This window comes from Galeopterus variegatus, unplaced genomic scaffold (genome assembly GCF_000696425.1).
Source record: "Galeopterus variegatus unplaced genomic scaffold, G_variegatus-3.0.2 Scaffold9146, whole genome shotgun sequence".
Lineage (NCBI taxonomy): Eukaryota > Metazoa > Chordata > Mammalia > Dermoptera > Cynocephalidae > Galeopterus > Galeopterus variegatus.
This window is the reverse complement of record NW_007735257.1, coordinates 23,153-48,076: the sequence shown is the minus strand read 5'-3', so window position 1 is coordinate 48,076 and position 24,924 is coordinate 23,153. Positions and strand designations below refer to the sequence as shown.

Genomic DNA, 24,924 nt, shown 5'->3' with positions numbered 1-24,924 from the left:
TCTAATAACAGCCATAGGTAAAAGGGTTCACAGGTTAAAAAAAAAAAAACAACCTCAAAAAACTAACATCCAAACCCTACAAGCAACCACAGGGCCAAAAGGTCCCCAAATCTCACGACACGATGATACTTCTGGTTCTTCCTTCTGTTGAATGTCTTGCAATAAAATCCCTTAGCTTGCATTCCAAACCAGACCTGCCTCACACAGATACTCTCCACCCTACTCCTTGTATAAATAGAATTAAAAAGGGAGTTTCTAGCATGACCTAGTAAAAAAAAGCACTCTATCAAGAACGAGAAGGGTAGTTTCAGTTCTGCCACCATTAGAGCTATGCAGGCTTGGGCAAGTCATGGATCTCTGTAGACTTCAGTGAGAGACCTAACCAGAGGCTTTTAAATGTCCCTCTCAATTCTAGTGTCCTGTGAATGTTACCAATGTGCCTGGAGTCCCAGATATCTGAGATGAATGAGGATTTAAAGTGCCATGAAAAGTTTTTCATATTAGGAGCCTAAACTCAGAGATTTGAATTCTAATGTTGGCCCAGCCAAGAACTCACTTATGACCTAGAAAGTTGCCTAAGGGTAACCTATTTTCCACATCTGCAAAACAAGGATAAAAAAACCCAATGTTCAAATCTTCAGAAATATTGGGAGAACCACTGAGATATAATAAATGTGAAAGCAATTTGAAACCATAAAATACTGTTTAAGCATACTTTCCCATCATTATTTATTGTCCTCATCAGAAGTAATAAAGATTCTCAGCCCCTAAGAAGCAATGGCTTAATAAATTATTCAACCTCTCCAGTCTTCATGTTCTTCATTTGAGAAGTGAAAAGGTAGAATTAGACATTTCTAAAATTCTTTCCAACTACAAAATTCTGACTGTCTTCTAGTCAGAATGGAGGAATATAGCAGGAGATAAATAAATACAAAAATATTTATGTCACTTGAGAACACAGAACTGCTGAACATAACAAGAAGGAATAAGACATATTTACTGACAACACTAAATTAGGTGCTTTCCATTTATTTGATACTCTTGCTAATCCTTTGAATTTGGAACTACTATTTCCATTTTATTTTTATCTCAATTTCACAGATGAGGAACTAAAACTGAGAGAGATGAAGTAACTTTTCCAAGGTCACCATGCTAGGGAGTATTAGGAATTGAACTTGGGCAGTCTAACATTGGCTATACTCCAGACACTTCCTCACGACTTCTCCATGGACTATGAACATGGTTACTGCTCAAGTCTATAGCACTCCAAAACCAGCTGTCTCAGTGAGATTCCTCGATGCTTCCATCTTGTAGTAGATTCAGAACTTGCCTTTGTTGGCTGTGGATCTTCTGGACCAAACCCTCACTTCAAGGAGGCTCTTTGTTTCCCAGCTGGTACAAGAGTGTAGGACTGGAAGACCTCATAGCCAGTTAGTAATTTGGCCCAGAACACCTCATTGACACAAGCTTAACTGAAAACACTGAAAGTTATATATGCCAGGACACTAGGCATTTCTTTTGTGACAATAGCTTTTAAAGTGCTCTCTAGGATATGCATCCAAGTAGCAGGGGCTCTGTTTGTCTCCTAGGGAAGACATCCACCTAGACTCTCCATTTCGGTGACTAGGAAAAAAAAGGCCAGATCTTTATTTCAAAAGAAATAGGACCCCCAAAACCAAAAGTCAAAACAATTTTATGAAATATGAGCATCATTTCTAAAAGTTCATCTCTCACAAGCTTTTTGAACATCATCAACTCCACCACACTATCATTTCCAATTCCACTTAGATAATAATTCCAATAGATAATAATAATAATAATAATAATTCCAATTCCAATAGATAAATTCTATTAACTAAAAGTGTGGCTTTAATTCATGGTTTTCCTGTGTCTTAGACTTTGGGGGGTAGGGTGAGTGAAGCGTCAACGTCTGAATTTTCAGTAATAGAAACAGTATAAAAAATATAAAAAGCTGGTTACAATATGAATTCAATATAGAAATTTCATGAAATGCTAATTCTTCTAGGAATAGATGTCCAATGTCATGGCCATGTCAGCCCCTTGCTGCCTCTTCCCCAGATCCTTGTCAGGGAGGACAGGAGGAAAGACAGGGGAGTGTACCTCCAGACAGCTTGCTCCTGTTACCTTTCCCACTGTCTGAAAGGCCTAAGAAGGGTTCACCTTTCAAGGTAGGCTTATGGATGGTGTAATTTTGTCCATATCCCCCAAACCATCTCCCATCTGCTCCAGAATGTCTGAATCCCCTTAATAGAGAACAAAGACTTTCATTTCACAGTTAGAGATAAAAGGCTTAGAATGAAAATGTCTGGTTGATGTAAGACCAGGACTAAAACTAATTCACACTACACTGTAGTCAGGCAGTCAGTCAGCAAGAAAAAGGAAATTGACTGGTATCAGAGGCATTCACAGTCTTTGGTAGAAGAAAAAGGTTAAAGAATAAATAGGAGGCTCCTGAAAGAGTGGGGAATGGAGGATGTCAGTTCACAGCCCCTGTCCCGGTCAGGTGAACTGAACTAGTTTTGGGTCCCAGCTTTATCCTAGCTGTCCTCAGTCCTGATCTAAACAACCAACCCCATCCAGCTGAATCTGAAATGTCACTAACTTTTATGCCTAAAGACTTGCTACATGGGAAGTCAGAACCCTTTGTTGAACAGATAAATGCCTTATACTGGGGGCCTTTAAAAGTGGCCCATGACCCACTCGGGAGAGTGCGGTGCTGATAACACCAAGACCACGGGTTCAAACAGATAAATGCCTTATACTGGGGGCCTTTAAAAGTGGCCCATGACCCACTCGGGAGAGTGTGGTGCTGATAACACCAAGACCACGGGTTCAGACCCCTATATAGGGATGGCCAGTTAGCTCACTTGGGAGAGCGTGGTGCTGACAACACCAAGTCAAGGGTTAAGATCCCCTTACCAGTCATCTTTAAAAAAAAAATTAACAAAATAAAATAAATAAAAGCAGAATGAGTTATAGGTATAAACTTGTAATTCTGTCTGTATTTCTGATACAGCCTCATGACATCAGCCCAACTCATTAGCATGACACTTACCTGACCAAGAACATCTAAGGGGTTTTAATTAGGTATCTCCAAACCCCTTTTCTTAATCCTATATCTGTTCATCAATTTACCCCCTATTTTAATAGGCATAATACTTATCCCAACTTCTAATAATTCACCTCAGAATCTTGTATGTAACCAAGTAAAAGCCACCAGCCAATTTTAAATTTTGATCAAACAGTAAAAGCAAGCACTATGTACAAACCAGTGTTATTCTAAACCTTATACACAAATTAACTCATTTAATCCTCACAACTCTACAACAAGTTAAGTATCATTACTACTCACATATGCATTTTCAGATGAAAAAATTAAGTCACAGAGAGACTGAATAACTTTCCTGAGTCCACACAGCTAAGAAGTAGCAGGATGTAGATCGAGTTCCAGCATCTTGCTCTTACCCACCACATTACACCACAGCCGAGCTACTCAGACAACTGGAATTCCCTTGGATAGCTTCTTCTAAGACACGAGGAGGACTCATTCAGTTACCCTGATTGGAAACCAGTGGCAAAACCTGCAGGAAGGAATTGTTTTTGCTATTTTAATAATCACCAACTCAAAGATTTTAGCTGAACTTTTTCCTCAACATAACTCAAAGACTGGGTTTGATAAAAATGTTTTTTCAGGTGGAGACACAAAGTCATTTAGTAATGCGGCTGGAAAACATACCCACAGTTTGATTCCTGCTTGAAACAGTTTCCCCACTTAGTAGAAATATTTTCAATAAACCACTTATTCTACTCTCAATCTGCTCACTTCCCATGTGAAAAAGGGTCAAGGTGACATCTACTACAGACAAGATAAAATAATTTCAGATGCCATTTTCTGGTTACAAAGTATAGAAGTTATCTCTAGAGGACTATATTTTGGTGTACATACTAAATAATAGGAGATCACTAGGACTCATCTTAAATAAGACAATGGGACACAATTTATCGAGTCCCAAAATTTGAAAAAATGCTCATATTTTTTGGGTGATTGCTGTTGAGCAATTCAATTCTCCTTATAAATTAAGAAACTTTAGTTTACTTCCTGTCTAAAAGGATTAATGGTTTACTACTAGTTACCGGTTAATGAGGTATTTAAGGTTCCTCAGGGCTAATGACTGGGCAGGGCTTACAGTAGTATTCCAGGCCAATCATTGGGCAGTCGCCTCTTTCAAGAAAGGTTCTACCCAATAAGAAGAAGCCTAAGATTCTGGGCTGAAAGCTAAGTGCCCATATAGTCCTTTGTGAGGCTGAAGCAGGTTATGCTTCCTCAGAAGAAGGCTCCTGGGTGGTAAGTTAAACATTTCTGGGCAGGGTAAAAATTGTCTGTGTTATGTCGTAAAGAGATTCTGAGGAGTGGAGTAAAGGCAAGGATGTCAAGGACTGTGAAGAGAAGAGAGAGAAGGCTCCTGGGTGGTAAGTTAAACATTTCTGGGCAGGGTAAAAATTGTCTGTGTTATGTCATAAAGAGATTCTGAGGAGTGGAGTAAAGGCAAGGATGTCAAGGACTGTGAAGAGAAGAGAGGTGTGCTGCAAACGCTAAAACGTAACAGCTTCACTTATAATTTCATAGGAAAGGTTATTTGAGAGTCAAAGTTGGGATTTTTTTTCATAATGAAATAGCTTTCATAACTCTATGGCAGAGGCAAGTATTTGTATTTATCTTATCTTTCTAGAACTTTCTTTGAAAAGCCAAATTTTAAGATATTCATGAAGAGATAGTATTCTAAAGAAAGTGTTTTAAGATGGGCTCATACCATGGAATTGTGAAAATTATTATGTATTCTATTCATCTCACAATCAAATATAAGCCTCTCAATTACTGAGAACATTTCATTAAAGGGAATCAGTAGAGCATGATTATTTTACCTAGATATAACATACAACTTTATTAAATGCTATGATTTTTTTCCTTACCCCAATTATTTATATGTTATTTTAAGGCTCCTTAATAGCAGCTGCAAAATAAACAAATGTGTAAGCAAATGAAACATTTTGAAGGATAGTAAGATTCAAAAATTTACAGAGGCATCGTTTTGATGGAATTTATTTTTTTAATTTACATTCTAAAATGTTATTTTTCACTTGTTGCATAGGTAACAAAATATTTCTGGAACAAATTTATTACTTGAATATGTACAGATTTTTATAAACTAGCAAGAACATTTTTTAGTTTTTATTTTTTAATTTATTTATTGTGTAATGTATATTCCTATCAACCATAAAATACTGTGCAGTTGCAGCATTTAGTACCATCAGTGAACTGTGTTTCAGGCTGAGAATATTCTCAGCAGTTCTTACTGTACCCAATTGGTAAAGATATACCTTTTCTAAAAGTCATATTGAAAACAACTGCACTGAAACCAAACAAATACTACAAACATAGGTAACATTTTAATGAGTTTATTAGAAATTCTGTTTGCTGAAGCAGACCCCCAGTTATTTATTATAGGATTTAATTGTCCAGGTAACCAAGATTTCTGGACAGGTAATTTTTAATGAAATGAATTTAAAATCGCTTGTCTTATAGAAGAAAACAGTTCCCTCATACTCCACCCCTACTTATATATATTTATATTACTTGAAACAAGTTTAATTTTCTTTTTCAATGACAGCTTTGAAGAACATTCTGAAGATTATATAGGAGACAACATATCAAGAATCTATTTTTTGAGTTTGTCTAAAACAAAAGCCAAGTTCTCCCTAATGTAACTGCATTAGTGTTTATTTTGAGAAGGAAATATATAGCTTTAAAAAAAAAAATCAACCTTAAAGTTGATAGCTTAGTCCAAAAACATCCATTGTGGAAGATGTCTCTGAACAATTCTTCCACTGTGTTTCTGGACTCAGTGCCCAGTCATGCCAGTCGCTTTCAAGTTAATGTCATAAGTGAGAGCCATGAGAGCAGTGTAGCTGCAGATGGCAACACCGACCCGCCACATTACGAAGAAACCTCTTTTGGGGATGAAACCCAGAACAGACTCAGAATCAGCTTTAGGCCTGGGAATCAGGAGCGCTATGACAATTTCCTCCATAATGGAGAAACTGCTAAAACAGATGCCAGTTTTCACGCTTATGATTCTAACACAAACACATACTACCTGCAAACCTTTGGCCACAACACCGTGGATGCCGTCCCGAAGATCGAGTACTATCGTAACACCGGCAGCGTCAGCGGGCCCAAGGTCAACCGGCCCAGCCTACTTGACATTCACGAGCAGCTCGCCAAGGTAAGCTTGAAGGGCATGGGAGAGTGTCCGCCCTTACTCATTCTTTCAGGTCATTGCCTCCTCTTTACTACTATGAATGTGAAACAGTCAAATGAAGAGGTCTATCTCAAACCATCCATCTTACTTACACAACTGTCCCTAACTCCCAATAAACAGAAAACACACAAAAAGTGTTTCACAAATGTTTACTGACTTAGGATAGAGAACTGAAGAATTGACTCTGAAAGTTAGGCAATATGCCATAGCTTGTTTACGATTATAGGCTATTTAATTCACACTTGGTTAGACATGTCAAACTGAGCACTAAGCTCGCTCCACCTTAGTATTAATGTCTCTATACTCAATTGCTAAAAAAAAAAAAAAAGTCACCTGTGCTTGCTGTCCTTAATACGGTGGGTGCCAGCCTTTAGTGTGCATGGGCATTTTTATTTTCTTTAAAAAGAGAGCAGAGATGTATAATATTTAGCATTTTATCCCTTCCTCTTCAAAACTTTGTGTGAGGCTCCTGAATGCACTTCAGCATATAAAAATAACTAAATTAAATTTAAGTACAGAAGGAAAAGTGTCTAAACTTTTCATTATTTAAGGAATACATCCAGGGTTTCCAAATCTGCTGGAAATATGAGGCAGTACTTTTTCTAATCTTGGAACAAATCATTTAGAAGCTTAGTAGATTTCTTCTTCCATAACTTGCTCTGAAATATGTTAAAGGACTTTATCTTCCTGCTCTTTTGGAACACGGTTTAGAATGAATATCATTTTTGATGGAATATAATTACTTCCTAAAAAGAATAACTAGATGTCACATATTCAAATGTAGTTTACTCTTGTCCAAATTTTGAGGACAGGGAAAAAAAAGATTGAAACAGTTCCTTTCATATTCATTCATTTGGTAATTTTTTATTAAATGGTTGTCCACTCCAGAGATTCTAGGAATCGTGCACTCAGGAAAGAGGCTAATCATTAACCTCTTTAACAGGCAGAAACTAAAGGGGGAAATCTCCCTTTAGTTTCTGCCTATCCTTCTTTCCAGAAGGAAACCCATCTCCCAAACTTACTCCCCTTGGATGCTAGGGTCCTTGCCTGTGGTCCTACCACCAGAGACTGAGTGACTTCCTGAGGAAGATCCACATTCTTAGCTCTGTTCCTTTATCCCTTCTCCCCCACCCAAACCTTGCTTGTTTTATATACCATAACAGCAACCCTCTGCTAAGTGGCTGGTTTCTTTATGCACATAAGATTTATATTTTATCTGAGATATTTGGTGCTATAAATCAAACTTAAAAAGTTAGCAATGTGGTGATTTTAGACAAAATCATAGTCCTCATGAAGATGTTTGAGAAGAGAGGCAATTTGAAACTCCTGAAATCAGACTGCGTCAAACTTAAAAAGTTAGCAATGTGGTGATTTTAGACAAAATCATAGTCCTCATGAAGATGTCTGAGAAGAGAGGCAATTTGAAACTCCTGAAATCAGACTGCGATGTCACTTTTCTTTCCTACATGAGGAGAGAGGAAAGAAAATGGCAGAAGAGAAAAAGGGAGAAAGAAAAGGAAAAGAAAGTTGACAGAAGAGGATACAATGAGTTTCCAACATGTAGAAGCAGAAAAAGAAATTTAGGGTATTAGAAAAAGATTTCAATTTATCCTGAAGAAGTAAAATGAGCCAAAGTCCTCCAAAAAAAAGTCTTTGAAATTCTATGCCACCTTTGAAATTCTGTGGTACTCTACCACATTACGTGAGATAATTTTTAAAGCTGCTTCCTTTGTTAAAATTAATATCAAAATTTAAATATTATCACTCATCTCCTTCCCCAATTTATGACAAGAGAAAATAGAATTTTAACTCCATTAAAAAGGAAATGAAGTAAACTCTCATTGTTCTTAGGACTGACATTCCACAGAGAGAAAAGTAGCTTATTTGTAATTTCTAAAGCCACAGCTTATGTAAATCTTTAAATAAAGGAAGTTTTTAAAGCTCTGAAGGAACAGTTGTTTAGAAAACCATTTGAATGACCACACAATAGAAATGTTATAGCTGCATTTGACAGATTTGATAGCTTTTAGGGATACTGTATCATTTTTGAAGCGATAAAATGGGTCTAAGGACCTAACATTAACTTAAAGCACTTTTTTTCAGACACAAAGAAATAGCAGATTAAATGTATTAAAAATTAGGTTTAAGCTCAATGCCCTGAATAATCATTGTGAATGAGTATAGTAATAAGTTATTCTTTTTATGAACTTGACCCTCACTGATGTAGGGTACTTCATCTTGATTAAATCATGTAGAAGTATCCGCATATCCAAAATCACATCTACAATGTGCACATTCCCACAGTCAGGACCATTCTAGTGTTGCTGAAGCTGTGTAGACCTGTCTGCCCCTCCGTGTGCTCTTCCTTTTTTTCTTCCTTTATTTATTTTTCACTGAAGCGTAATTGATTATACATATTTGTGTGGTACAAAGTTGACTACCAATAGTTGTGTACAATATGTGATGGATGACCAAATCAGTATAGTTAGCTTATTCATCATTACAGTACATGATCATTTTTTGTGTCCATTAACCAATTTCTCATTAATCTCTCAACTCCCTCCCTCTCCCCCCTTCCTCCCCCTTCCCACTTCCAATGTTCTGTGCTCTCCTTCCATTGTAGACATCAACAATCTGGGCCATCTTCAATTTATCTCTTTCTTCCTTGCTAGCAAATTTTATTCAGCTATTCTCGCTGTTTTCCAAATTTCAAATAAGATATGAAGACCTGTGTGTAATGTAGCTGTGCTGCCATCTCCTTATGACCCTTGATGTTTTTATGGTAGTTCTTCAAATCACAACTGGAAATGATCAATAGAATAGATATTATGTTATAATACTCAGACGCTTCACAGATTTTGCATGCAGAAAATGTAAATAATGGTGTTTACTTAAATCATGTGTAAAGTAATTGACATAGTACAACTTAGGCAATTTTTTTCAAATTTTTATTTTATTTTTTTCATTATACATATTTATGGGTTACAATTTGTTGTTTCAGTATAAGCATATATTGTATAATTATCTAATCAGAATAGTTAGTATATCTATCACCTAAACATTTATCATTTCTTTGTAGTCATAACATTCAAGGTCCTCTTTTTCTGACTGTCTTGAAATATACAATACGATATTTGTACCCATGAGTATATTGTTTTTAAAGGCCATATAGCAATGGTGCATTCATACTGAAAGTCAGAACATATTTAGACAGAAAATCAGATGGATTTTGAGCAAATCCTGGTTATAATTTCCAACTCAGAAAAAAATTATATGACAAAGTTATCCTAATAGGTAAAAAGAAAAAAAGGTTTGAAAGACATTATTTTAAGTCTCTACCCAGTGAAACTCTAGGAATGGCAGATATTGACAGAATTTGTAATCTCAATGATTTTAGATAGTAATTGAAGAAATCCTTTTCATTTTCTATGTAGTAAAGAGCTGAATGTCTATACTGGTGACTGTGAATTATGGATTTCTGAAAACTCTAACTAAAAGCAGAAAAAAGTACTTCATCCTTTACTTGCTCTGCAGTATTTTACAAGCTACGTAACTTCTACTTACAGGATGCTTGTGAACATTAGTTTATAAGCATATCATATAAGTCTAGCACATTGCTTATAGTGGGTAGGAACTCCATAAATGGCTGTTGATGATGGCAATTTTTATACTAGCTTTTTATTTAAAAAGTAAAATATACACTGTTTGAACATTTAACAAGTACTAAAAAATATGTAATGAAATGTCTCTAACATAAATCTTCAGTTATTCTCTCCAGGGCAATCATTACTGACAGTTTCTTGTAAATCCTTCCAGAAATTTTCTAGTCTTATACAAACATACACATATGTCTATAAATATCTATATTTCTATATAATTTCCTTTCTGTATTCTTTTTCCAAACACATATAGAGACATAGTTTATACATTGTTCAGCATTCTGCTGTTCTCACCAAACAATATACCTCAGAGATCTTTCCATATCAAAACATATGTAATAATTATTTGACATCTGGCAAAGATTAATCTAGTATCTTTACTTCGTAAAAAGAATCCTGCTTTCAGTATCCAGCCTAATTCTCGTGACCACATGTTCATATGTAATTCCTAACGATAGGGCTAACCAAAATGGAGCTCCTTTTCAGCCTTACTATCATTATTGTTAGCATTTCAGAAAAATATAAAGGATTTGGGAAAACATATAGCCTTTCTCTCAAAACCATGTGTTTTGATGTCACTGAAATAAACTGTTTATGAAAAGTATAAAATACTATAAAAATTAAGATGGAAATATTCTTAAGGAAGCCAACTATATAGAAACTGATCCAAAACAAAAACAATGGAATGACTTCACATTTGGTTCATCAGGCTGTTAACAACTAAAAATAATTTGTAAATAAAAACAGTAAGATTGGATGCAGTACAAAAATAACCAAACTTTTACTGAGAATTTTTATGTGTCAGATGCTGTTCTTAAACTTGAAAAATTCTCATTCGGTTCTTACAACAACTGCTCCAGGTAGGTACTGTTATTATTGCTATTGTATAGATGGTGAAAGTTTTATACAATGCGACGGATCTTTTAGAAGCAAAAACAAAGACTTAGAGAAGTCAATAAACTTCCAAGGTCAAGAAGCCAAGGTCACATGGCTAATAAGTTGAACCCATCTCTGTCTGACTCCAGAGTCCATGCTCTTTATCACTGCCTCCCCTCCTCAGTCTACTTTACCACGGCCCTTTGCCTTAGCTCGTTCAATAGCTATAACGAACAGTGGAACTCGGACACAAAGAAAAGCACACTTCATTTATGATGGGCTGAGCAGGAGGTCCCAGTCCATCCTGTGTTTCTGGGACTCTGCCAAGAGATGAAGTGGCTTCTCCTACAAAATTAATTGTAGGTCTCAATCATTTTCATTGTCATTATCAAAAGCACTTATTAAACATTTATTTTCAAAAGCTGCTGTGTAAAGTGAGTTAAAGAGATTTGACCTCTATCCTCTAGAATTTTATGTAAGTGAAATGACATTGTTATAGATAGAAATAAAGAACATGTAATAAAGTTAACAAACATTAAACCACTTAACGTATTAAATGCTTATCTTCTGGAAAAGGACAAACAAAAATGTACAATGTTTTCTCTAGAAAATAATCTTCTCTAAAGTCTTCCAAAGTTCAAATTCCAACTTTAGCATTTGAATTGGAGATATCCAAAATAAGAAATAATCACTAAGCTAACAACAGCCAAATAAAATAAACATTAAAATTGAAGCAGTAAATGCTGTAAAGGCCAGTGATGACCAAAAGACATTCCTAAAATATTTGTCGGAGTGAAACTCTGCAAGTTAAGTGTTTATTCTGATACTTGCTGAGGTTTCTTAGTACCTAAGGCCAGATCTCCTGGGAGCTCATGTTATTAAAATAATCTGTGAGAAAAAATGATTAATTTTCCATTATAAATAGTTCAGTAATAGATGGCGAGTATTCCCTTAAAGGTACACTTGGAAAATTTTAAGGACCTTTTAATTTTTTATATGCAGGTTTATTGTACATGACTAACTTTTGGCCTAAGTTATCAAAAACACAAGTCAATTTGTGTGTGATACGTGGTTTCGGATAGAGTAAAAATACTGTGATTATAAGTTGTGATCGTGGGTAGTGATTTATAAGCATACTTTGCGGTAACTATTAAAACAAGAAAAAGAAAATCCTAATTTTCATCATTTGTAATACTCCCTTTTAACACAAAGAGATAAAAGTGTACAACTTTACTAATATTTATCAATAAGGTATGGAAATATGGTTAGAATCATGTTTTTTTATTCTGAAACAAACCTTAGGAATTATCCGGTTCTTACTGGAATTAGTTCTTAAATAAACCAGTGACAGGAGTGTGAGGGGTTCAGGTGGAATAATATTGGCCATATGTTGATAATTGTTGAAGCCAAGTGATGAGTACATGAGATTTATTATATTATTCTTCCTAGTTTTGCAGAGGTTTGAATATTTTAATAATAAAAGGGCATTTAGAACAATGTGGGGATTATCTAGGCCTAAATACTTATAAAACTATTTCTCACTGATGATCTAAGAATTCTACCACTCTGAGATTAAAGGCTCAAAACTTGAAAGCATGTTTAAGTAGCACATATTATCTAATTGAAACTTAAACAAGTATATTTATTTCCTTCTGCTTTGATGATACCCAGAAAGGTATTTGTTATTTTTCTGGGAACTGAAAAATCACATTACATATTAAATTAATTTTCCATCATCTAGAAGAACCCGTTCAAAATTTTCCCCTTAAACTACACGTGATTGAAGCTTCACCAGTTATCAATATTGGAGGGGGGAAATCTTTTATCAAATGGTCTGTCTTCTTTTTTTCAAATGCACTTTATTTTACCTTCTCTGAATCTTTAACACAGGTAAAACTCTTGGTAAATAAATAATCTTTCCCTACAGCTACACAATTTATGAAAGGTGAGAGGTCATCATTTAAGGTAATGGAGTGTAAACAAACGAAGTATGAAAGAAGAAACTGGTTTCAGGTGGCAATCATAAGACTCCAGCCTTTGAGACTTTGGCCTCAAGAAGAGCCTGTGAGCCACTGGCCATATAGCTCATAGCCAGTAGGTCTCCAACAACCTTCGTCCCAAAGTCAGTACCTTCATGATAAGTGGATTGTATGATTGTTCTGCCTTACAAAGGAGGCACTTATTAAAGAGTGAAACCAAGGTTTGTTTGCCATTGTCAGATTGGGAAGATGGTAAACATAGAAGAATGATTTTGCCTTAGAGTAAACTACTTCAAGCTAAGATTTTCAGAAAACCCATTTGATGTATTCTCATTGGTAGTATCAAAGAAAGGTTAAGCAACTTGCTGGTGGACACGCCCTGAATTAATTACAGCCAAAACTAGATTTCAGGTCTCCTAGTTTAAATGGTGCAGGATTTTTCTGCTCCTACATGAAAGTAAGCAATGAAAATAGGTTCTGTACTTGTAAGTCTATATAAGACCTTAATAGTCAACAAAAGAAGTACACATTTGAGGGGTTTTTTTCCCCCTCTATGGTATAAATATATTTAAACTTTGAAATTCTAGTAGGTTGAACATACTTGTCTAAGGGAGAGTTGAATACCGTCCTTCGACTACATTTTTGAATAATTTAGAAAATGATTGCTCTGACTTCCACGTAGTGTGGTTTCTCTGCCATGTCCTCGTGTAATCTTTTTGCATCACATTGTGAAGTCCTAGTGATAAATTGAATAACCATTAAGCTGTGACCAGGAAAGACATCCATCAGGAATAAATGTTCATTTTAGGGGAAGTTTTAAATATCTCATTCATCCTTTACCCTACTTTGTAAGATTTTTTTTTTTAACAGTCATTGGTATTCTCATTAATCAGGATCTAAGGGTCCTAGTCGCCACTGGTGTTCATCAGGGAGCAGAGCAATTTCCTGGACCAAACCTCCAACTTCAGGTTTAATCAGGAAACATGGGTTTTATTCCCAAGACAATCTTTAAAGTGACTAAAGCTGTTTCTCCTGGGATCCCCAATTAATCCAGGCAAAGGAAATTGCCGTTTCCCTGAATGGGTAGCTGCTGATGGACTGGCCATATGATCTTGATTAACTAAAATATTGACAAGTGAAAAAAGTATTTCTCAAATCAAGTCAAATAAATGAATCTCCTAACCAAATCGTCTCTTCCACATTCACGGACATTTTAACACATTCCTCAATTCCCTGCTCTCATTGATTATATGTTTCAGTTATGAAAAATGAAAGTTACATTTGACCTATTCAGCTGCCTTTTGTGTGCAGAATTCTTTCAGAGAGAAGTAGAAATTTTAATTGACTGGAAAAGAGCTTCAAATGTTTCAATCATCTCAAATTGACTGTATTGTATGGACTTGTGCTGTCCAATATTGTAGCCACCAACCACATGGGGCTACTGAGCATGTGAAATGTAACCAGTCCAAATTGAGATGTGCTGTCAGTGGAAAATATTCACCGGATTTCACAAACTTAGTAAGAAAAAAAAATGTAAAATATCTCACTAATATTTTTATACTGATTACCTGTTGAAATGGTATTTTATATAGATTCTATTAAGTAAAATATATTACTAAAGCACTGTTTGATTCAATTTCCTAGTACAAAATGGAGTTCCACTACTGCTAACAAGTATTTATATTGTAAATATTAGAAATATGATATTCTACAAAGATTAAATATATTTTTAAAATTTAAAGGTTCGTATCTAAGCCCAAGTTGTTTTACCAATTTCTTTTCACTTTTTGAAAAGTAGTTACTAGAATATTTTGAATTATGTTCACGACTTGCATCTATAGCTGGTATAGAACACCAGTTTCTGCTGTGCCAGTTCAGCCTCAATTTCTTTGGACTTTGTTTACCCATATCTTACATTGGCATAAATACATGATGTCAGCTTTCAATTATTTGTGCAAATAGGGACTGACAATGCTTAAGATTAAGATATTCCCCAGGTAATTCAAAACTAAATTTTAACTATTAATGTTAATCTCCTCTGTCACTCAGTTTTTTCCCAGTGCTGTCAGAAAATTATAACATGATTTGGTTTATGTTCATTCCCTTCCTCTCCCTTTTTTAGTGTGGCCTGCACAGAGTTATCAGTAAGAAATGGACTGCCCTGTAGGAAAGGAAGAGAAAAAAAAAATAGGAAACATGAATGGATAAGAAACTAGGACATCTGCTCCTAAGTGGTAGAAATCAGGGAGCTTCAAGTCCACTTTATGTATTTAACATTGTTTATGGATGGCCTGATATATATGGCAAGCCCTTGGTTGGTACTGAGAAAAAGCAGCCACGCCACAGTCTTTCTCTAATTCAGTTGTCACACAATCACGCATCACATTGTATTACTTTAGTTATCTGGGTGTCACACTAGTATGACAAAGTCTCGTGGGAGAAGAAAGTGGGAGAGAAATCCTTACTTACATAGAGAAGGAGAACAGGCTGGAAGAAGGAGACAAGAAGGCGGTCACTTGGGGTAAATAGCCCAAACTAGGGTGAGTTTCCAGTGGGAGTGCTAATGGCACACCAAAGCCCAAAGAAGCAAGAGCCCTTGAGTATGACAAGGGAAAGAAATTCAATCACACTAAATTAAAGGCCTTATAATAAATACTGAATGTTTATTTCATACCATCCCCATTTTAGAGGGGGGAAATGCCCTGGTCTAAAACTTCTTAGCTAGTGATGTCAGAACATATCATCCTAAGCTTAAACCAATTTAGACCATTTAAATAAGATAAAGTCAGTCTATAACAGCAATTAAGTGCTAGGTGTAGGAGACTTCTCCAGTGGTTTCAAAACCCTTTCTAGAAAAGAAAGCTTTCTTCAAAGCTCAAAGAGATATAGTCACACCCAGTAAAGAGCCAGGTAGGTGCCAGATAGGCTACATTATGCAGGTGCATCTAAAATTATTCAAAGTCATCTCTAAAAGAAAAATTAGACATTGAGAGGTTTTGGGTTTTGTTTTTGTTTTTGTTTTTGGTGGCTGGCCAGGACAGGGCTCAGACCCTGGATGCTGGCATTATGAGCACCACTTTCTAACCAAATAGCCAACCGGCTGGCCTGAGAGCTAGTCTTAACGTGAGAGAAACAGAGCTGTTTTCCCCCATTGAATCAGAAACTATCTTACTGAGAAGAAAGGTCCTTTTCAAAATTGGGCCACAGAAAAAAGCCATATAAAAGTTTAACCATTATTTATACTACTTACTCATTTGTGCTCAACCAGTCTCTCTAGTAGTCAGTCATGAGACTTCCCACCTTCTATACAATACTAGCACATTCAGCAATTCTCAGGCAAAGGCATATGGAATCTGAAAGAAATTTCCCCTTTAAAGTTTTGTAGAATACTTTAAACATTTTTTTTTTTAGAAAACACTTCTATGTGTTCTTTCATTAAATCCTCTTAAACATCCTCTGAGGTGCATAGAGAAGTTTTATCATCATGATTTTAGATGAATAAAATGAAGCACAGGGAGATTAATGCAAAGGCCAGATACTCCACATTTCTCAGGAACATTCTCTCTCCAACCCTCCTCACATGCCTTCTAAAGACACTCGTTCACTCTTGGTAGGCTATCCTCCCTTGTATCCCTTCTCTTTTGTTCTTTTATGTTCTAAACTTATCTAAGTCTGACCACTCTCACTGAAGGAAATATTCTTACTAGTGGAAGAACCGTCCAGATTCTTCCCACCAACCCTGCAGTCTTGCCTAAAAATCACTCACAAAATGAATCTGTCCACTCCCAGGACAAAAAAAAAAAAGTTATTTTACTAAAATGACCAGAATATGTTTCTATTCTTACTAGTGGAAGAACCGTCCAGATTCTTCCCACCAACCCTGCAGTCTTGCCTAAAAGTCACTCACAAAATGAATCTGTCCACTCCCAGGACAAAAAAAAAAAGTTATTTTCCTAAAATGACCAGAATATGTTTCTTTTTTTTTTTTTTTCATTTAAAGTTTTATGTCAGTTGTTTTGATTTGTCTTTGAAAGTTTTAAGGAACCTCTGTTTGTTGACAAACTACTTTGTCCTTGCTGTCCGTAAAACTGCAGGATGTGGCCGTGGCCCCAGGTTCGGCCAGCAGGGTTGCTAATGGCGATGGGGTCCCCGGAGAAGAACAAACTGAGAACAAGGAAGAAGAAAATCAATCCGGTGCTGTGAAGTTTGGCTGGGTGAAAGGTGTGCTGGTGAGAAAGCTCCTCTGTTTACCAAAGAAAACTATCCACTCCATGTGCTGGTGGACTCAGCGGTAACAAGGCTGGACACCAGAGTGCAGAGACGCCTGGGTCTTGTCCCACAGTCACTTCTCATGTCTCCTTCCAATGCCCTTCACTCCACAGGTGAGATGCATGCTGAATATCTGGGGGGTCATGCTCTTCATTCGCCTCTCCTGGATCGTTGGAGAAGCTGGAATTGGTAAGCATTTTTCCCCTCCTGAATAATTTTCGATGCAAGTTAAAAACTCAATAAGCAACTTGTTTTCACCACGAATGCTGAATGTGACATGAAGGTCACACAAGTACTTTACACTTGGGCTCCTTTTACTTTGCCTTTTTGACAATGTTTGTCAGAGGAAAGGGGAAGAGTTAACTCCTGTGAGACTGGAATTTTCCAGCTTGCCAAACAGGTGAATGAATGCTCAAGTAAATATTTCCATCTTTTGATAGAGTGTTAAACGTACAGGCATATAAAAGCACATTCATTTTAGATAATAATATTCATATTTTGGGATATATTAACATTCTCCCCTCGTTTGTAGCCTGGTATCCCTTTTATGAGATTGACAAAACTTCACTAGACAAAAATAACTTGTGGAGAAAATGTGACCTGAGTAATAAAAAAGCTGAATTATTAACATTTTCCAAGGAAAATAATTATGTTACTTTTAGGTACCAGAAGTAAGAAAATAAAAGTTAATAAAACATTGCCAGATATGGGCTTAAAGTGATAGAAGAAATAACTAAGATAACATATGTAACTAATGTTATGTATCAAATGAATGATATTGCTGTATTTTAAGAGTAATTATCTGTTTTTAAATATTATATTTGATTTAAAATAATATTTCCTGTAGCAAATCTTTTTTGTTGAAAATATGTTCCTATACAAAAATTTATTTGAATTTTGTAAAAGTTCCTGATTTAATGTGATAAAAATTAATGATGTTCTACTCTATACATGGAAAATACATTATGGATTCACTTTTGAGGGAAGACATAAATCATTAGTATCGAGAACATAGAAATTGTGATGTACTTTCATATACTACTCCAAAAGTTATCCCAATTCACTTTTAAAAGGTAGTTGGTCATTATTTATGGGCTTTGCTTCTCAAAACACAGTCAAGATCACCAGAAGACTAACTCAAAAAAGAAAGGGCTAAACTGTAAATTGGCATACTGGAACCAGTTCCCATAGTTTTTCCGTGTTTCGTGTTTGGCAGCTGCTGGGTTCCTGACGCAGGGCTGCTTGCCTGTTTTATGTTGCGTATCAAATGAATGCTTACAGCCGCGGGGTCCAAGATAAGTAGATGCTGTTGCATGGAAAATCTGCACCTTTATATTGCCAAGGTTTTGCTCCTGGGTTTCATGCAAAATTAGGTCTTTAAGGGCAGTTTAGTAACTTATTGAGATCATCAAGAAACATTACTTTGTTTGGAGGTGTGAGAGTAGCCAAGGGAAAGAGCAATTCTTTTTAATGCAATTTCTTTAACATCCATATGTTTGGGCAATAATCTGAACTTTAATCAGATCTTACCTCACTCTTCACAGTCAATCAAGTTTCAAGATTATGACAAAACTGTAAAATATGAAGAATCCTATCTTCTGCTAAACAGTTTATTACATTTTCAGACATTAGCATTGTTTTAATAAGGATCTTTTACTTAAGTAGTTAAATCACATATTAGAAGAGAACAGAGTTCTACCTAGTGCGTGTTCAATGGATTTTCCTTTGAAGTTGTGATTTTCTTTTTCTTTTTTAATTCTCAGAAAATAGACTTTAGTGAGTAGTAGAAACTTACTATCAACCTTACTGTTTTACTGGCCTTTGCTGTAAACCTAAAGCTGAGTGAGTTAAATCACCATCTGGGTACCATTTGGTTTCCTCTATTGGGAAAGAAAAGAAACAAATATAAGTATTTTCTTCTTGCTTTGGAATATTTGGGGGAAGAAACCTGAATACATTTTCAAGCAGACCCTGGGAATAAAGCCAGAAGGAATCTGGAGCCAGGAGTAACAGTAGCTACAGCCCTCGGGTAACAATTCTGGGGCTGAGTTTTGGCTGCCCCGTTCCCAAAAGAAATGGTATAATGAGCAATAATACTATCTAACTGCTCTTCTCTGTCTTGGGGACCTTGGCTGGTGCAATACAGTTTCCAGTAAATTTAACCACCAGGCAGGGAAGATGAGTGTAAAAAGCAGGCATGACCTGAAGCAAGTCACTTACACTCCATGAGTTTCACTTTCTCATCTAAAAATTAGGAAGCTCGGTTAATTCTTTCCCCATCAGTTCTTTGAAGATAAAGCTAAAGAACCTTGCTGAACAGGCAAACACAAGTTGAGATAGGCTGAGGGTAGTTTAGTCAGTTTACTGAGGGGTGAATAAGAATTACCTGGGAAATTAGGTTAGAAAACTGCAGAATCCTGAGATTCATTTTTAAAGACCGAAACTCAGTAAGTCTGGGCATTTTTAATAAGCACCCAAGGCATTTCCTGAAGCAAGTGATTTAAGGACCACACTTTGAGAAAGCAAGGGATTGGATGTTGTCTAAGCTACCTTTTACCCTAGGGTTTTATGTTTGATTATGAGAGAGAAGCAAATCCCTCACAGTTTAAAACTTTGTTCCAAGATTTCAAATGGTTTACAGAGACACAGATAATGCAAAGGCATGCATTAAGAAATGCTGTGAAAAGGAAGGAACCAGCCACCACTGGAAGCCCCTGGTCTCCCCTGTAGGAATGAGGGGGATGCCACGGGCCTCAACCACACCCCTCCTCCTTCCTCCTTCCTCCTTCTCCCACCCTATTTCCTTTCCCTTTCTCCTCTCCGCGTCCCCTCCAACTGCTCTGCAATATCTTAGAATGTAAAATATATATATACATTAATAAATAAACTTTAAAAAATTTGAAAATTAAAAAAAGAATTGTGATGGGCCATAATAATCATATACATTGTATATTGACAAAATAAAAATTTAATGAAAAAAAAAAAAGAATTGCTAGGAAAATAGAGGCAAAAGGAAAATAACAGGAGAAAGATAATGAAGTCAGAGTAGGTTTAATGCAATGAAATGCAAATGATATGTTCCTGTACAGTTTCTGGGGTGTGCTAAACATTGAATAGCAAACTTCCTGAAAACAAAGTCAAAAGAAAAATAATGTGCAAAAGATAAAAATAAATCACCTTTAGTGGCCCAGAGACCTGAGACTACACAGTGATATAGAAGTAATGCTCACCACAGAATCCCTGCAATAGATAAAGAATTTAATGCAACTGCATTTCTTACAACCCCTAGCTTTTAAGAGCCTAGAGGGGCCAGAGCAATATGGCCCATGTCTGCAGCATGTGCCCACTACTGGCCTCTTGACACTGCACTTTGTCCTGTAAAACAGCCAAGAGAATCGGGCTGGAGCCAGGGTGTAGCTGGGAGCATCACAAGAGCCAGCCTCTAGTACCTCGTTCCCATTTCTGCCCTTAACTTCCCTCCGCTTCCCCTTCTCTCCGGGGCATCCCCAGAGAGATCACAGCCTCTCTTGGCTGACTACACTTCCAATGATCCTTGAGACAAAAGAACCTGCTGACAATTGTGAAGCATCCACTTTATGTAGAGGTACGTACCTACTGCCCAGGCCAGAGCATTCCACGTGGAGCCAGGCCGAGTTCAGTGGCTCTGATCCCACAATTTTCTCTCTGAATTCTGGGTTGGCTTCCATTGGAAAACGTATAATAAGAGAGAAAAACTGTTTTCCCCTACCTATCTTAAGTTCACTGGCAGGGGACCTATAAATTAGACTGACAAAATTCAGATCAACAAGAAAAAAAAAAAAACAGAAGTGTGTTAACCTGTGCATCGAGCACATACATGGGAGCAGACAGTGTTGAAAGGCTCAAAGGAGTGGTTAAAACATGGGCTTATAGATCATCTTAACAAAAAACAATAAAATTGTAGAGACAAAGGGAAAAAATTTTGAGTTTCTAGGTTGGCAAATTGTGGGAAGGTAAATAAACAGGGAAACTGATGGGAGATAAGGGCTGATCTGTAAGGCTTGTTGTGTAGATTCCTGTGGCTTCTTCTTCAGGCTGATGAGGGTCTAAGTCTCTGGTGATCACCTTCTGTCTTTCCTAGTGGAGAGACAAAGGGGGACAAATTTACAAATCTATGACCTGCTGTTAGGCAAATAGGAAGGGAGCAGAGAGCTTTTTTTGTGTCTACTTCTTTTCAATTGCCTTCAGTTCAAAATAATCCTAAAGCCAAAGTGGTATATTCTGGCATATTCTACCACGCATTAGTGTCCTCCTGGCTTTGTGTTTCTTGAAGCTGGAAATACTTCTTTTCAATTGCCTTCAGTTCAAAATAATCCTAAAGCCAAAGTGGTATATTCTGGCACATTCTACCACGCATTAGTGTCCTCCTGGCTTTGTGTTTCTTGAAGCTGGAAGCAGACACGCTTTCCTCTGAACTGTGGCTTCTACTGCTTTCTCCTTCTCATTATAATCATTGACTTGAGCCATAAAATCCTTGAGGGCAGCTTTTTTCATTTCATTTTATTTGTTCCTTGCATTTCTCACACTGCCAAACACACAGCTGGATACATAGTAGGTTTTTAATAAACAGGGGCTGTTGTGACTATGGCAGAAAGGATCAAAAAGCAGCAGCACTGACTGCATGATTCTATGCACCACGCTCGCCACTTTACACATGCATGCTTTCTGCTGCTGCTGCCATTTTTGGTTCAGAAAATAAGTACCTTGCCAGAGGTCACACAGCCAATAAGTTAATATAGTTTAATTTGATTCTTTCCACTTGACCTATCTGCCAGATGAACAATTTGCTATACTGTATGTAATTTTCCACCTCTACAAGACCAAATGTACATAAGAAGGAAGTTACCTGGAAGGATGAACATTTAATCTCTATTTATATTAACAGCTCAGAATTCTAGATCAATTATTATGTTTATAGGTATCTAAGACTTCACCAAAGATGGGGTTCGCATTAAATTTTGACCAGACGTAGTCGTTCCGTAGTTGTTCAGTTGTGTACAATTTAGCACTGCACGTTTTAGCTCTGAGTTTCTTGGAACCCAAGCTACTGCGGGCAGAAAACTTGGAAGCTGAGCATGTATTCTGTGGTGACTTATGGGCTGACTTACTAAACTCAAATGTGGTCCTTTGGTGATTACCCTAGACTTGCTGGCTTTTATGTAAATGACATAATGGATTGTTCCACCATTTAATTGACTTTATTTTCCCTCTCTCAACTGAGGTCTTGGTGTGATTATCATCGGCTTAGCCGTGACAGTGACTGCTATCACTGGTTTATCTACCTCTGCTATTGCCACAAATGGATATGTCAGAGGAGGTAATTTAACTTGTGTGACTCGCACCATCATTTGTAAGGTAAAGGCAACACAGGCTCAAATAGTTCACCACTGACCTTTCTGGAGTGTTTTCAAAGGTAACGCAAGTTGGTTCCTTCCCTCCACCCCTATCCACAGGCAAAATGATGCAAGAAAAATGAGGAAGGATTTAACCTTTGTCAAACCCCCAACTTTCTCATTCAGGTTCCTCTCAAGCAAGAGAGAAGGTCAAATGTCATGTTTTCTCTCTTCACAGCCAGGATAGTTTCTCTCCTAGGACATGAGCATAAGTCAACTTTTCCTTTCCAGGGCTGCATTTTAGATTGTGTTTACTTTTGGAAACCATCCTTCATCATAATGAGCAGTTCTCCAACTCGATCCTTATCAGGCATACAAGTTTCTTTTTAGCACAAAGAAACCCCGTTGGAGCCCAAGGTGTGGATGCGAAAACTTAAATTAAAGGCAGCATAGTTTGCAGCAATGGGGCGTCTGAGGACGAAAAGTAAAACATATTATCTTCTATCTTTCATTGCTAACAGGTCTTGGAGTTCTCATAATTCTTCTTTCCACCATGGTAACTTCCATTACTGGGTTGTCAACTTCTGCAATAGCAACTAACGGGTTTGTTCGTGGAGGTAAAATCTCTAAGATATCTAATGCCCTCATCACTTGCACGGGTAGGCAAAAATTTTTATATACTTCTTTTTGATGAGGACCAGGAAGTAGCCCCATGTTCTTGAAGCCTGGCTAACTATTTGGAGGAGCTGGATGCAGAAGGAAACATAAGGTACGGTGAGTATAGTCCAGGATTTCTCTGGTCAGGTCTGGTCTCTTTCCTGACAAACCTCTCTGGCACATTGCAGGTCATGTGTTATGGATGCACAGATTCCTCAAGCAAATGTTTTACTTTTCAGGTTAGTCTGCACACATCTTGTTGGTGTTTCTTGGAAAATGATTCCTAGACATGGCTTCAGTTTTAAAGTTTAGTACATTTCAGGTGCTTTCTACACATTCATGGAATGGGATCTTTTAGAACATTTCAGGTTTTCCTGAGACTGATCCTTCTGTGACAAGATTCAGACTGTTGCCTGCTGAAGTACTGGTGACTTTTCTCAGTACTGGAGCCAAACACCTTTCTTGGGGGATTTTGCAGGTCTTGGAGTCATCGTCATTGGCCTGAGTGTGGTAGTGACAACACTCACAGGTATTTCTATGTCTGCTATTTGCACAAATGGAGTAGTAAGAGGAGGTAAGCCAATTCACTTGACTTCAAACTTTGGTTATGTAGTAATGTCTAGAGTTGATTTAATACTGGAAGTAAAATTTGCATATTGCCGATCAGCTCCCCTGGTCTTAAAACAAAACAAATTAGCCCAAAATTTAAACAGCAAGGCAAAATTCTTCTCAAGTAAAATTAGAGATCTCCAGAAAAGACTTATTCGACCCATTTCCTGTGATGAAATATGTTTATGCGGTGGAAAGTGACCATGAGTCTAATCAGAAAGCATGGAATATTACAGTAAAATATACAGTTTCTCTGTGCCTTGCACGCACCCTGCTGGCTCTCTCCCAGGGCCCCTTAGCACAGCTCTTCTCCAGCGCCCAGCTAGCACTGGTGACGACTCCCACTCAGCAATCCACTCCTGCACCCAGCCCTCAGGGGTCACACCACACACTGTGCTCCCAGTGGCCAACAGGTATGGGAAGATCATTAAAAAGAAAATAAAAATCAGTGCACAAAACAAATCATCCGGGAGCAAGCAGTCCTAGGCAGACAGTGAAGTGGGGGAAGCTTATCATTATTCTCCTCACTTCCTTTCTCCCTTGTCCCCTGCCCCTTTGGCTTGTCAGGTTCTCCACTTGGAGACCTTATCCAGGTCTCCCTACTCAGGACCTTCTGATACCACCTTACTCACAACACGCCTCCTCTCTTGACTTCTACCTGTCTCTCATATTGACCAAGCCTACCTGGTTATCTGGCTAGCTAATTTGTTTAATGTAATCTGGACAAAGGAAATAACGGGTATTTGCTCCACCCAAATAATATGTTGCATTTTTAGAGAGGACTTTGATCCCTTAACCCAAAGGAGTTACTTTAGTGAAAGAAATTTCTTCTCAGTAAAAGGTATTTTGTTTCATCTTGTTAGGTGTTTTTGTTCAGGGTTGCCATTCCAACTCTATCTGGCTCAGTACAGGAAGTCATTCATTTATAGGAAGTCTGTGATAATCGGGCTTCTCAACATCTAGTCTTTTTTACCTTCAGTAACCCGCTCTAGGTACCCTCTAGTCTGTTGACCATGTGCGCAGAGTACACAGCCATATATAGAACTACTTTTTCAACATCCAGGGGAGAAGCAAGTATTCCAAGCCTTCCTTTCTTTTCTTCCCACTTGCCACCTTCATAAAAGTATGGGTATTTGGCAATAATCATGGCTTCTTGAGCTAA

General features: G+C 37.2%; 1 protein-coding gene across 1 annotated transcript in view; it reads left to right on the top strand.

The window, feature by feature from the left end:
* Window positions 1-4,341: 4,341 nt before the first annotated feature.
* The window catches only part of LOC103609076 (solute carrier family 12 member 1), a gene marked incomplete at its 3' end in the record, with an annotated part of 40,478 nt that continues 19,895 nt past the window's right edge, over window positions 4,342-24,924 (top strand). Inside the window, exons 1-5 of the mRNA XM_008593449.1 lie at window positions 4,342-4,366; window positions 5,691-6,305; window positions 16,950-17,084; window positions 17,238-17,313; window positions 23,018-23,113. Of these exons, the coding sequence (XP_008591671.1) occupies window positions 5,886-6,305; window positions 16,950-17,084; window positions 17,238-17,313; window positions 23,018-23,113 (727 nt within the window). The remainder of the gene's footprint in view (window positions 4,367-5,690; window positions 6,306-16,949; window positions 17,085-17,237; window positions 17,314-23,017; window positions 23,114-24,924) is intronic.